We start from the raw sequence: 15,447 nt of genomic DNA on the forward strand, positions 1-15,447 counted from the left end.
TGCAGGGCACGTCAGGAAAGCGAGGGTGGAGGCCTGCGAAGGCCTCCTCACAACCCTCCCTGGCCGTGAGGAGCGGCGGTTGGAGGAGGCGGGGGGGGAGAGTGCGCGCGTCCTTCCTGTCGGCGGCTGCGGGAGAGAAACGGAGGAGGAGAAAGCAGCGCTTTCTCCTCCTCCGTTCCTGTCCCCCTGCCGCCGACAGCAAGGACAGGTCCCAGGGTTCGGAGAAGCGCTGCGCAAGCGCTTCTCCGAACCCTGGGATGTCTGCTTCCTGTCGGCGGCTGCGGGAGAGGAACGGAGGAGGAGAAAGCAGCGCTTTCTCCTCCTCCGTTCCTGTCCCCCTGCCGCCGACAGCAAGGACAGGTCCCAGGGTTCGGAGAAGCGCTGCGCAAGCGCTTCTCCGAACCCTGGGATGTCTGCTTCCTGTCGGCGGCTGCGGGAGAGAAACGGAGGAGGAGAAAGCAGCGCTTTCTCCTCCTCCGTTCCTGTCCCCTGCCGCCGACAGCAAGGACAGGTCCCAGGGTTCGGAGAAGCGCTGCGCAAGCGCTTCTCCGAACCCTGGGATGTCTGCTTCCTGTCGGCGGCTGCGGGAGAGGAACGGAGCAGGAGAAAGCAGCGCTTTCTCCTCCTCCGTTCCTGTCCCCCTGCCATCGACAGCAAGGACAGGTCCCAGGGTTCGGAGAAGCGCTGCGCAAGCGCTTCTCTGAACCCTGGGATGTCTGCTTCCTGTCGGCGGCTGCGGGAGAGGAACGGAGGAGGAGAAAGCAGCGCTTTCTCCTCCTCCGTTCCTGTCCCCCTGCCACCGACAGCAAGGACAGGTCCCAGGGTTCGGAGACGCGCTGCGCAAGCGCTTCTCCGAACCCCAGGATTCTAGCGCCCGTTATTGAACGGGCTGAAAACCACTAGTACAAAAATAAACATTGCTATTACATTTCATTATCCATTTACAATTGACCCGCCTAACGGCAAATAATTACAATTACAACAAATAAAGGCTTGACATATCTTGCTTTGCATGTCATGCATCTATCTCATATACTGTATTGGTTTCACCTTTTAAGTTGCGTTACTGAAGTAAATGCACTTTTCGACGATATTCTAATTTTCCGAGTTTTACCTGCACACACACACACACTTAATTTTGTGTGTGTGTTTGTGCGCGTGTGTGAGCATTCTCACGTTGCGCGCGTTTCAGTCTTGGCCAACACGTTTCGCTGCCGGGAGAGGGAGACTTTGAGGTTGTTGTTGTTTTACCTAAGCCTGGCTCTTTTTATCTTTACCGCGTTAGGCCCCGCCCTTCCATCTGGGTGGCCGAGGAAGAGGCCCTAGCGGCGCTAGTGGCAGCGGCAGTAGCAGCAGCAGCAGCAGAAGGAACCGGAGCGGAGCAAACTACGACGGCCGCGCGAGAAGCGGAGGCCCGGCTACTGTCACAGCCGCAGTCGCCACCGCCACCATGGTGAAGATCTCTTTCCAGCCGCCCTTCGCCGGCAAAGACCAGTCCAAGAAGGAGGCGGCCGAGGCGCTGGTGGCCGATAAGGTGAGCGCGGGTCGAAGGCTGCGACGTCGGCCCGTGACCGGCCGCCCTTTAATCTCCCTTCCCCCACCGGCGCCATTTTGTGGTGGCGGCGGCGGAACGGGAATTGGAAGGGAAGTAAAAACACACGACGAAGAGTGCGAGGCGTTGTGTGTGTGTGTGGGGGGCGCAGTGGGAGCGCTCCCTCCACCAGCACTAGCACCCCAATAACGCACCTCCGGGGCGCAAAATAATGGCGCCGATTCCTTGGCGAAGTCCTCTTTGCTTTAACCCCAAAGGCAGCCCCATTCCTAAGCCTCACTTGGCCACTTCAGAGACCGGGTGGGAGGTCCTGTCATCTCTAGCCGGGCAGCCCTTCCGCCTTTTCAGACTCACACATCCATATGCCCCCCCCCTTATTTAAACCCATTTCGCAATCGGCCACCTGCCTCGGATCAGGCCGCGGACTCCCCTAGCTGTTCTAGCCCGCACCTGCATTAGGCGTGTATAAAGTGTGTGATGATAATAATAAGAATAAGAATAATATACGACAGCCACTGCCTGCAGACTCATACTCCCAAAAACACGGCACCAAAAAAAAAAAAAAAAGAGAGAGAGAGAGAGAGGGATAGTCGCAGTGGTGGTTGTAAGGGTAAGGGGAGAATTAATGCTGCTGCTGCTGCTTGTGGTTTGGAATGTAAAGCTGTCTTGAATGTATGTGAAATTTAAGTAATAGTTGCTGGGGGGGGGGTGAACAACAATAGCAGTAAAACATAATATTTTCTCCTGCGTTTGACTGGGTGTATGTAGTGTGCTGGTTTGTGACTTGCCTTAGTCCAACACTTGCAACCCAGCAGTGGTTTAGTTGTGGAGTAGCCTGCTGCAAGCATCCCAGACACTGCACCTAAAAAAAGATGCTGGTGTTCCATAGCACAATGGTATGGCAGATGCTTTGCCTGAAGAGGCCGCCAGGTTTTAATCCCTTGCCTCTCCAGCTACATAAAGTATCTCTGCTAGCATGTGCAAAGACATTTGTCTGAGATCCCGAGACACTGTAGTTTAAGCTGACATTGATTCTAAGTCCACCGGTTAAAAGTGCAGAAGTAGGTCACACTCATGCATGTAAACCGGGGGGGGGGGTTGCACCTGTATAAATGTACCTGTTCATTATGGGGGTTTCTACTTTGCCTTTTAAACAACTTGTCTGTGTGACTAACCAAAATATATACATCAGAGTACACATATAGGTAGTGTTGAATGAGCACTAGGCATGTGAGGGTAGGATTTCAGCATAAGTCTTCCACTTCTTTCAGGTTCTGGAGCCCTCTCAAATGCATCAGGGGACCACTTCTATTCTTTTTTTAAACCACCCTTGTCCCAATGTTTTGTATATGTTCCCTGAGAACTTTTCATATCTCTAAATAGGGGCTGGGAGTTGAACCTGGAACTCACTGCATGCAAAGCAACAGTGGAACTTTTGGCATTGATTTTCCTAGTTTTATTATTATTATTGGTGCAAGCCTGCATGGGAAGTGTGCAGTTTTCTTTAACACATTAATACCAGTAGCACTCTGCCTCTGTTCAGAGCCATCTTTCCTTAGTATCTCCAAGGACCTCAAGGTGGCATACATGTTATCTGACCCCCATTTTACCCTCACAACAACCCTGTGATAGAGGTTAGGCTGGGAGATGGTGACTACTCCATTGTCACCAAATGAGCATCATGACTCAGGGGAGATTGAAATCCAAGTCTCCTAGGTCCAACATTCTAACCACTACACCACACAGCTGAGACTTAACACACAGTGGTGCTTTGCCTGTTTCATAGTTTCCTTAAGTGTTGTGTTGGTGGGTTTTGCTTATTTACATTAGGATAGCTAGTGTCTTTTTCTGGCCAAATGCTATTTTTTGTGTTTTCCTGCATGAAAGTTGTGATTCATTCTCAGTTTAAAGAAGTGGTTGATTGACAGTGCATATGTTTGTGCATGATTGCATTTGGAAATGGTTGCAAACATGTACTGGGGATCTGCAGGCAGTTGAACACCACATTGTGACACAAATACTTGCTTCATGTGTGATAGCTGTGTTCCATCTCTTACTTTGTAGCATGTAAAGCGACCTTGATTGCCTCAGTGCCAACAGATCTCTGCTTTATCCTCATGTTGGAAATAGCTACACTTCCATTGCTGGATAGATCCAGGTAGTGGAAAGCTGGTTGACTGTAGCTCCCATGTGATCACTGAATATTTTAAATCCTTAAGTTTCAATAAAATCCACAATGCATTAGAAACTAAATGCAAGCTCTTAATAACATAATCTTAAATTTGACCTTCTATCCCTACCCATTTTTACCTGGGAGAAAGTTCACTAAATGCAGTGGGGCTTGTTTCTGATGAAAGATATACATTTGGTTTGCAGATATGTCTTGACTCTGATGGAGAGTTCATGCCTAAATTTGAGGCATGTGAGGGCCATTTATAGTGTCTCAACATTACAGGTGATCCATATTTTGTTGTTCTAAGCACGTTTACATGGAAGCAAAATCTACAGGAGACCCCATTATTTCCCTTAGCAGAACATAATAAAGATAAGCATCACATGCATCCTCCTCACCCAAGAGTCTGACTAGACAACCTTGCCTAGTTTCCTGTCTAGCAGTAAAAAAGCAGGTACGAGTGGTGTATAAATAGAATCCTTTCAAACATAAAATGGAAATGTTGCTTTGTTTTCACAGATGTTTCCTCTCTTCTTACTTTCATTTTAAGTGAAATAATTGAACTGAAATGTGCCCAAACCCTTATTTCCTACAAATTTCCAACAAGTGGCAGAGCTGCTTTTTCTAGTGTTACAGTTCACTTTTGAGATTGTGCAAGCAAAAGCATTATGAGAAATTTGTTTCGCAATTCAGCAATTGTATTGGCATAATAATTCAGAGGGTGGAGGCTACTGATGACTAGCAAAGTTTATGCAACATCCCCAGTTTGGTTCCTGATAACCAGCCAAAGAACCTCCTGGAGCAGAGAGCCTGGGAAAGATTTTTTTGTGAGCCTTTAGGAGATGCTGCTAGGCAGGCTTATAATACAAATGATAGGAACAGACCTGTTCTCAAATGCTGGGTTACTATGTAATCTCTGTAAAGCAGTGGTACAATGTAATGTGCCAAAAGGATGCAATGTGCCAAAAGGTACGGTACTCTTAATCCTACCTGCCCCCACATTCAGTCCCTCAAAAGTTTCCCAGCCAGGTTATAGACTATGCACAACTAATTTTCATGTCTTCCTTTAATGATATAAATCACATATTCTACTCCCACCTCTGGACATGACTGCAGCAGACATCCACTTGGCCTGGATCTGCCACTGATTTGTGTAGTTGAACCAATAGTCTGCTGAATAGACTGCTGAATAGACAATATTGGGCAAGTTATAAGGCAGCTTCATATGTTTAAACATGCAGCTATTAGTACTATAATGAAATTTTGCAGGTAGTTACTTGAAAAGAATGAATTTCTGTTTGGGATTGTGAGATTAGCCAATTAATGTGCAGGCTCACTTGTTATTAAGTACTGTATCAAGAAGACATGCATGACAGTTCCTTGGACGGAAAGGAAATACTGTTGTGGCTGTTATATTCAATACTAATTTTGCTATTTACTGCAGAATGCTATTGTTTTATTGTTCCTTGTTTTATTATCTGCAGTTTTGCAAAACTTACCTATACTTTAACATACAGTTTAAACATTTTGAACTGTCTAACATTGCATAAGAGTCAGAGGTCGAGTTTATTGCTTTCTGAATTTTTTTCTGGTGGGCTAGGGACACAACTGTTTGTGTATTATCCTGTGTCTTGCACATTCAGAAGAATATTTAGCTGATTGTAAATATTTTGGTCTTGGTCTCCCTAATATTGGGATTTTCTGTAATACATGAAGTTGAATTAAACCAGGCTTTGAGTGAACTAAAATATATATTTGTACATGAAATTAAATTGTCTTCATCTCTGCAATAGTACATGAGTAGTTGTCCCAAAAGCTGATATGGAAATAACCAGTGTTGCTAGTAATTCCTTGTGAACTGTGCAGGAGTTGTACATTTTATGATTGTACAGGTAGCACATTGGTGCCTGCTCTTTTCTTTGCTTACACTGGCTCAGTTAAAAGGCAAGTTACAACTTGACCACTTGGTGCTTGACTCTGGATTTTTCAAGATGCTTGGCTTCAACTAAATGACATAATTGAAGCTGGAAAAAGCATATTTAATTTCAACATGCTAGCATCAGATTTCAAGATGCTTGAGCAAACTAGTGAATAAATCTTCCTGGCTTGTACATGCACATCTGAACACTTGATGAAGTTAATTACCTGTAGAGCAGAACCGAAATTGTACTAGACAAGTATATGGATTCTGAAACTTTAGAACCGAAGCTACTAGCTTACTAAAAGTGCAAATATGCTTTGGCTGTTAGTCTTCCCCTTTTTTAAAAAAGCCACATATCTAGCACTGTTAACTGGTATAATTGCTTCAACAGCATATTAGGTTCTCAAAGGACTAGAATATTATTTGCATAGTAGAAGTTCTTCAGAATCTGCTGATGCTTCTTTTTTGATAGTTTATAGCTTGCTGTTCCTCTTCTAAATCTGAGGGTGGAGAGGTAAGGAAGAGGAATGTCTCATCTTGCCAATCCTTTGAATGCTTTTATAGACCTACTGTACTGATCGTTTGAGTGGACAAAGATCCTTGAAATGAGTTTAACACCTGTATTTCCTGTTTTAAAACTTTTTTTAAAAAAATGAGCTTAGCTGAATGTTAAAAGCAAATGCCGCACTGAAACCTCTCAGCTGATAAGCTCTTGAACAAACAAGGCTAAGTATGCATGTCATTGAGTCATACTGCTTTTCTTTTTAGAATTATGGAAATAATCTTACTTTTGAAGTCACACACCTCATAAATATGATATAAGCTTGATGTTAGCAACTATGGATTGGAAGGCCATCACAGTTTTGTGGTTTTTTGTATATTTGAAGTTAACCACAACCCCTTTAAATGCTCTTTGCCATAAATATGAGCAAGGGGCAAATGCTGTTGAATAAGTAAATTGACTTTTTAAACTAACTTTAAAGAGTTATAGAAGTTATAACTCAAAAATGTTACCGAGGAACAGCTCCAATCGCCCCTGACCATTGCCCATGATGTCTGGAACTGATGGGAATTGGAGTTCAATAACATTTGGAAGGCCACAGGTTCCCCATCCCTGCCTAACACTTAAGGGAGGATTGACTTGGGAGGGAAGGGAACAATGAGCTTAATTATGTTAAGGGAAGTTTAAAATGTGAAACCTTTATTTTTGCAGCCTAGTAGTCAAAATTCACTGTAGCATCATTCTGTAAGTTAACAGGAGGCACAAATCCATCTGTAGTTTTTTTTTAAGGCTATTCACTGTTTGTGTTTAAAGCAGATACTATGGCATCCTTGTTTTAAACACAAACAAAAGGCTCAAAACACGTTCCATTCTCCTATGAATGAAATATAGGTGTACTATGGCATCCTTGTGTCAAACATTTCTCAAGGGTGTTGTCTGGCACTGTTGGGTTTCACCTTGAAGTGTGATGTCATCCTGCTGAGTGAAGGTGAGGTATAATTAGTTAAAGAAAATATTGTCTCCAAGACAACAAAGAACTTAAGTTCTCTCTCTCTCTCTCTCTCTCTCTCTCTCTCTCTCTCTCTCTCTCTCTCCTGAAGGATCCAGAAGTTGGAACACATGGCCATGAAAGTTCATCTGGAAGATGTCTGCTGACTCTTTTGGGTCTTGCGCTTATATTAGCAGGAGTGGTGGTTGGTGGAGCCTGCATCTATAAGTACTTCATGCCAAGGGTAATGGAAATACAACTCTCTTTCCTTTTTTTTCTTTTGCAGAAAAAATTGACAAAGCAAATATAAACATACAAAATAAGCAAAATATTCCACACAGTGTAAGCATAATATGTAACTGAATTGGAATATGGGCCCAAACTTAGATCTGCACCTCAAAGGTGTGGCACTGAGGAAGCTCAAAACTTTAAAAGTGAATATGCATGGATTCCTCTCATGTTTGTGACTAGGACAGCCAGAGTTATCTTGCTGAACTGAGGCCTCAGTCCTGGAAGCCTCCTCCTTGCCCTTGTACTGTGACAGGCCCCATGGGGTCACGTGAGATCCTTGGGTCTTGCTGGATCTCGCATGTATCCTTCCCCGAAGTTTCCATGTCTGCCTCAGTAGGACTGGCATTCTTGGCAGTTCTGCTGCTTGCCATGATTTGGGTGCCAGACTCTGAACTGAAGCATCCTGAGATGGTAAGCTGGCCTTGGACATCTTAGTGGTGTTGGGACCAAGTCTTGTCTTCCTGCCCCCCAACAAAATATTTTTAAACAAATATGCAGAAAAGTTCAATACTTTTAATTAACTGTGTGATTGTAGCAGATGTGCTATTTGCTTGAAGGACTTTGCAAACACAACTTGAACTGCTGTGAGCTTATACATTAACAGAATATATATAGGCCACATGTTCTGAACAAAGTTTAATAGACAAAACATTGAGTCAGGAGGAATTTGTGGAAATGTTTAATACAAGTATTTGTTACAACAGTGCCTCACACAATTCACACATAGAAACTCACCTTTTCTGCTTGTCTGCACCAGTTTTGCACATATATTTTACAAGGGGTTAGGTACAAATGGAATGTAATTTATTACAGTTCTCCCATGCATCCAATGAAATTGAGAAATGCATTCCTCTAATAAAATGAAAAGACTAAAAAAATTGTGAAACAGTATCCTGTACATTTGTTCCACATTAACTTCAAAAATTACAGCATCTTTGTTGGAAAACACCAAACATGGAAGTAATTTGTATTTCTTTGCATATACCTCTTACACCCCTATGATTTTTTTTGTTGAACTATAATTAAATGACTTTATTGCAACTAACAGATGCACAAAAACACTTGCCCTCATTAGATTTTATTTGCCTAATATTGATTTTATTTCAGGTGACACTACAGAAGTGGAAAGCCTGCTAAAATGCATTATGGTTGTGGCAAACCAATGCTGGGTTGTACCCAGCTAAGTTATACTTGGAGTAGACCCATTGAAATTAACAGACCCAAGTTAATAATTTTAAATGGGTCTGCTCTAAATAGCACTGAATAATCTGTCCCTAAAAGAAGTCTCATAATTGATTACTGTGATTTATTTTTAGCGCACGATGATGCGTGGGCAAATGTGTTACGTGGGAGAAGATCAGCAAGAGCAGGCAGCTGAACCGTACTTCTTGCCCATTGCTGAAGAAGCTGACATTCGTGAGGATGATAATATTGCCATCATTCAGGTTCCTGTTCCAAAATTCTCTGACAGTGATCCTGCGGCTATTGTTCATGACTTTGAAAGGGTGAGTTATGACAAGTCTAGAACTTCTTTTCTTTTTGAAAATTACACCATCTGTAGAGTTTTCATAATTGGCAACACAAAAAACAAACACCCTCACCCTTCTACATCAAATAACAGAAATGATGGTAGTAACAGCCAGCCTCGTTGCTTGCTTTCATTTCGGTTCATCTGGTGCAAGTTAGTACAAGCACATAATTCACAGCTTCAGCTTACAGGCCACTAGTCTTGCCTAAAAAAAAATCAGGGATGTTTCTCCCTTTTTCAGTCCTAATTTTGTGTGTTAAATTGTCCATTATTAGTCCCCCACCCCTTTTAAAATGCAGTCCCTTTACATTTCAGGTAGCAGTTCCTGAGGGTGTATACTTGTGTTAGGAAAAGTTGTGGTGGGAAGTTTGGGAGCTACCATTTCAAGGAAGAGGGAAACAAAAGACTGTGGAGAGTGTGGGTCACATGTGGATGTATAACAGGCTGGCAGTTCCCACCCCTGCTGTAGCCTGTCCACTGGTAGCAGTTATTCATGATCATGTATAGGTTTAAGAAAGTGCCTTAATCCAGGGTGAAAATAGGTTGAAATTTTGTGCTGAAAGACTGAATGCAATCGTAATGGTGATCCTGGAAACCGGCTGGTGCCTTACATTCCACAACAGTATTCCACAACAGTAGTGTTCTGGCTGTAACTGTGTTTTGAGATACATAGGTCTGCCATGCTTTGCAGTCTATAATTCTATGTATTTTTTTAAGAGTATGAATGAATAGCAAAGCTGCTCTTTGTAAAACTTTCCAATAAGGTTGGTATTCAACAAAGACTTAACACTTATTTTCAGATAATAAATCTCCTTTTTTATTCTTGATTCTGTTGTCACTGTCATCTTCTCTCTGCCACCTTAAACTTGTTACATGAGTTGTAAGCAATTTATGTGCAAATTGCTTATCTTCAAAATGGATGTCAAGAATGTATTACTCCAAGACCTATGGTTAGAATGGCTGTTTTAAAAAGTTATTAGCATCTTTGCTTGCCGAAATAAAGATTTTCTTACTCCATTGGAAAGGACTTTCTGTGTTGGAAGGTAACCTTTTGATAAATCCCAATACTTGAAATTTTATGCTTCTCTTCAAATCGGTTACATGATTTCATTGATTTAATCTGTAAAGCGCTTGGAACATTTTTATAAGAACTAATTTGAAAACAATGACTTTGGTCGGAAGATGACTTGAGGAAGTTAAGTGAAGGAAAGTTTTCTGCCCCCATTTCCCACCTATACTCACTCATTAAGACTCCTAAACTGCCTCTCTAGAGGGTTGGGGAACCCTCTTGAATAATGTGGAACTGATCACACAGAGCTGCTGGAAAGAGGAGACGGAAAATTTTCCTTCTCTTGAGATTCCTTCAGTTATCTTAGAGACCAAGACAACAGGCGTATTAAAGTATGTATTCAAATTACTGAGATTTCTTGTTTCTTCTTGCAGCTCCTGACTGCCTACCTTGATCTGCAGCTGGGTAACTGCTATGTGATCCCTCTGAACACGTCCATTGTTATGCCACCACGGAATCTGATGGACCTCTTTTCAAAATTAACGGTTTGCATTGTTATATTTCAGTGTAACATGGGGAAGCGTTTTCTTTTTCTATGGAGACAGTGAAATGAATTCTTGCTTATCAATGCTATCTTTTCTTCAGCGATATCTTTCTTTAGGTGGCACATAGCTTGCTTACGAAATGTCTGTTGATGGCCAGTGTTGGTTGACTACTGGCTCACTGAGAGCATCTGTATCACTGATGCCAAAGTATAAACACTGTTTCCAGTATGATGCACGTAATGTTTTTATTTGTTTCACACAGAATTTATAGGAAGAGATAAGACAAGCCTAACTATGTCTAGACCTTTTTACTTGCATTTAGATGAGGGCAGCTGGTGACACTCTATTTAACTTTGTTACAAGCCCAGGCAGGGGCTGCTTCCTAAATCAAGCATACTTAAATAGTAAACTCCATTAAAATGAGACTTCCTTCAAAGTGGATTGGTTCGGGGAACCTTTTTCAGTCCAAGGCTCACATTCACTTCTGGGCAGCCTGGAAGCCAAATGCCAGCAGGGGGTGGAGTAATGGATTTAACGACTACCTTTGTACAGGAGGTGACATTCTAGCCATGCAAAAGTCAGAGACTTAAACACACACACACACACACACACACACACACCATATAAGGAAACAAGAGAAATTATCATTATTCATGGAAAAATCCTTCTTCAGAAATTTCCATCAAATGGAAAATATTGGTTTAATGATCTGAAATTTCACTTTTTCTCAGATTCCACATGCATAGCTGCTCCCTTTATTTAAAGTTCCTTTGCAAATGTGAATCTTCTTCTTTGGGTATTGAAAAAAGAATTGCAAATAATCATATTGGTGATATTTTTGTTTTTCCACAGACTGGTTCCTATTTGCCTCAGACTTACCTTGTTCGTGAAGAAATGGTTGTGACAGAAAAGATTGATAATGTGTCGGATCTGGGCGTTTTCATTTACCAGCTCTGTGTAGGGAAGGAAACTTTCAGGCTTCAGCACAGAGATAAGACCATTGGTGAGTATTTCAACTGAGAATGTAAACTTAGCCTATCTTAAAAGAAAAGAAAATCTAAAAATCTCCTGTAAGCTTCCTGAAAGAGCTTTACTTGATAAATCTATCTAGTTTTTTTTTAATTTTTCTTTAATAGAAAAGGTTTTTTCTTTCTAAGGTTCTTTCTAAGGTTACATATGGGAAAGTGGAGGTACATAGACTAAATCATTAAATTAAACTGGTGACCTCTAGTAGCAGTTCAAGCATGAATATTCTGATAAAGTCAGAAATTTAAGATTTTGTTCAGAATCTAAAAATGTTAGAACAGTTAGCTGCATTGGTGTCTTGCTTGATAGTTTTTTTGAAAGTATTTGGTTCTGTATTTAGCTAGTGAAATGTGGGAAACTTCACACAGTGGCTCATTTCCAGGGTAGGAAAATTGTTTGTACCCAACCTGCACATCCCTATCCCTATCACTGCTTCCAGAATTGCATTTCCCTGATTTTAAATCAATAGATACATTCAGGTTGGCACATGCAGCCATAAACAGACTACCCAGGAAATAAATCTTCTATCTGAAATCTTCATATACTGTTCAGCATTAATTGGTTTTGTGTTCTTCTCTTATTTAGGCCTCCAGAAACGCTCAGCTGAAAAGTGTCATTCAATCCGGCACTTTGAAAACTTGTTTGTTGTGGAAACCAAGATCTGTCACCAGTGAAAAGCACAGGGTAGAAAGTGACAATCACACATCTTCATTAAGAAGTCAAAGCTTTATATCTTTATCTTCAGAATTAAAACATGCAGTGATAATCAAAACTTACGCTTTTTGTGGATTGCTTAAATTTAAAAACAAAAGAAGGAAATTCTAAATTTACCTTGATTTTTTCTTTGTGTCCCTGGTGTGGCTAAATTTTCTAAATAGCTTTCATTCACACTTGCTAACACAAAAGTGAATACCCTGTACCCACCTGATTATCTGTTTCACAGCACAGTCTTACACGTCTACTTGGAAGTATTATTTTGTTAAAAGAGACTTACTCCAAATTAAGTGTGTAGGATTGCAGCCTCAAACTTATTTTAAAAAGGACTGCAAGTAGCAAATTCCTGCATAGAAATGTAGTCCAGTCAACACCTGACTCTTTACAGAATGTTGAAATTAATACATTAATATCTGGTTTGCACATTTATATGTAGCTCTGTAAGATTGCTCTACATTAAGTCTGGTAAGAAACCACATCAATACTTCTAAGGTTTATTTGAACTTCATAGGAGAAGCATGTAAACTAACCTTGGTAATCATAAACATTATTTTTTCCATTTTGTGCAATTACTGTATTGAACTTGTATGTATATTTGGAACCTTCCCTGAGTTGACCTTAGTACTTCTTTATTTTGGTTCTTTGGTGATATTTAGTTATATATTCAGGAGCAGTTACTCTTTAAAAGCTTTTATGTTAGTATTTTGGCGCTGGACTGGTTTCAACATCTTTATTGCAAGTTTATGTAATTACAACCTGATTTGGCCCAATTGTCATTGTTTCTGTAGCTGTGAATTCCACCCCCCCAAGCCTATATTTCAGAGAATAACTTCTTATAAGCACAGTTGCATTAAGACTGCAGTCGAAAGTATTATCTTTGCTTAAGACTGTGGTACACGATGGTAAAGGGATTGTTAGCTGCTAAGTTGAGTGTTTTGTATAAGGGACTTTATATTTCTCACAAATCCTGCAGCCCTCCAATAAATGTTTCTCTAAGACTATGGTGGTGGTCTCACTTTGTTGGCAATAAAAGTAATTGTGAAAGGGAATATTAATGCTGTCAAAATATTGGTAGCATGTCACTCCTGCGCTGAAACTGCTATAGTCAAGAGCCATGTATTCTACAGTACTTCAGAATGTAATATTAGGTGCAGAATCTAGTTTCCTGAGAAACTTAGGCTTTCAGGTTTGTGTTTTGCCATCATTGTTCTGAATTATAGACAAAGATTTGTGTATCTCTAGAGCTAAAGGAGTGGAGGAATTGATCACAGGGTTTCCTTTTCTCAGACTAACAAAGAAAAAAGTATGTAAATTGTATATAGTTGGAGAATAAAGTATGCACCTGAGAGAGGCATAATTTAGCCTGCTGAATTCATGTATTCATGGGTGGGGTGGGAGGTGCTTGTGAATCCTGCTTACTGAAAACCTTCCCGTGCACCAAATAAAGAAGCTGTCTGGTAGGCTACTTTGTCCTTCATCCTTTAATACAAATGCAAGTCCATCTTAAAAATTGATCTAGTGCACTGGACTTTTGCTGTTTGAAGTCTTGTGGTACTTTTTGTTTAAATATGGAAAGTGCTGCTCTTTAGTTACCTTTTGCCATAGAAGACAAGTTAATAACTTACAAACCTTAGGTAATTCTGATAGGAGCTTTAATTATATATCCCAGTCTGCCTCAGAGAATAAACACTTTCTAGTTCCAGAAACAGGTCCACTTTTTATTTTTGCAGTCTTTAGTATTATTTTTTAGTTTGTTATAGACTATGGGTTTGTTATGGGGACCTTCCTTCAACCTGGTGGAGATAAGTACTGTACCCTTTCAAAAGCTTTTAATGGTTGTCACTGCCTGCCTATAGAATATTGGGTCCTGGGGCCATTCTGCCTACAGGAACTACCTTTGTCTTTCCACAATCAGTAGGTGCTCAAGAAGTGCTGCACTTTTTAATTACTTGATCCCCTTACCTACAACCTTTTCTTTAGGTACTCCATGGTTGTGGGGAAGGAACAGGTATCTACTGCTACCTGCTAACTATTCCCCCTTTCCAAAAGCTGATATCTGCAAACAAATACACATGCTGGAACTGGAATGTTAACATTTGCACCTGTTGTAGGTCAAGACTGTTCCTTGCAAAACTCAAGGGTGCAGCCTTGAGTTAGTGCTTGTTGTCCCTTACAAAATAGACATGTCACTTGTCCACTAGATGGCGAAGCTGGCAAGCTAAAGGGTTTTTTTTTTAAAGTCTTTTAGCCTTTTAATGTTCTTGATGAGAGCAGCATGCTTATGCTTCACACCAACTAATCTGGAAATAAGTTTATGACATTCCAGGGAAGCAACATATGATTCAGAATCATGTCTTTTGGAAGGGCAGTGAAGGCCTATCACTTACATAACATTTGGTGTAGATCCTACCCTGCCCCCCGGTCCCACCCAAAAAACCAACATCATAAATTTTTGAAGAGCTTTCTGAATTGGAAGAGAATAGCTTTTTCTATCACTTTTTCTCTCTGTACATTTTACTACATTATACTAGTCCTTCACACATTCCTCCCAAGGCCTTTTAAGCAACTTGCACCAAGTGACCAAAGACATGGCATTAAGTGAACTCATGCAATGAGATTGTCTTAAAAACCACAACTGGTTTTCACATCTTACATTAAATATGTACTTCAGCAATAGCTGACTCTAGCAGAGCTTTTACTATACAGTCATACCTTGCAAGCTGAAGGGAATCTCTTCCACAAGTCTGTTCGACTTCCAAGGAGCCTTCCAAGGAGCCTTCTGCAGCCAATCGGAAGTTGCAGAAGCACGACCAGACGTTCGCCTTCCAAAAGAACGTTCACAAACTGGAACACTCACTTCTGGGTTTGTGGTGTTCTGGAACCAAAACGTTTGACTGCTAAGGCGTTCGTCAACCAAGGTATGGGTGTAATGTGTGAAATGATCATAAGGGTTTCTTCTGCATTGAACACCTATGCTAAAAATGTGAATGAAAAGGGTTTTTCTGTGCTTTAATCCATAAATAGCCTGAATAGTCTATCTGTATTACTGTGATCTCTTGGTATTCACATATGTGTAGTAGTACAGTGGTTATTGGGGTTATAGCTGAAGATACACATTCTGAATGTACTCAAGCCTTTATTACGTGAACCCTGGATTTCTTGGTGCCTGTAGGGAGCTGCTGTAGCTCAGTGACAGAG

At 41.2% G+C, this 15,447-nt stretch overlaps 1 protein-coding gene across 1 annotated transcript; it reads left to right on the forward strand.

The window, feature by feature from the left end:
* The first annotated feature begins 1,333 nt into the window (after positions 1–1,333).
* ITM2A (integral membrane protein 2A) lies at positions 1,334–13,247 on the forward strand. Its single transcript, XM_035102071.3, has 6 exons — positions 1,334–1,534; positions 7,249–7,380; positions 8,744–8,932; positions 10,399–10,509; positions 11,362–11,512; positions 12,121–13,247. Exons 1-6 carry the CDS (start codon positions 1,451–1,453, stop codon positions 12,207–12,209), a joined length of 756 nt encoding a protein of 251 aa, XP_034957962.2. The 5' UTR covers positions 1,334–1,450; the 3' UTR covers positions 12,210–13,247.
* Positions 13,248–15,447: the final 2,200 nt, after the last annotated feature.

The sequence above is a fragment of the Zootoca vivipara genome, chromosome Z2 (genome assembly GCF_965207765.1).
Source record: "Zootoca vivipara chromosome Z2, rZooViv2.hap1.1, whole genome shotgun sequence".
NCBI lineage: Eukaryota > Metazoa > Chordata > Lepidosauria > Squamata > Lacertidae > Zootoca > Zootoca vivipara.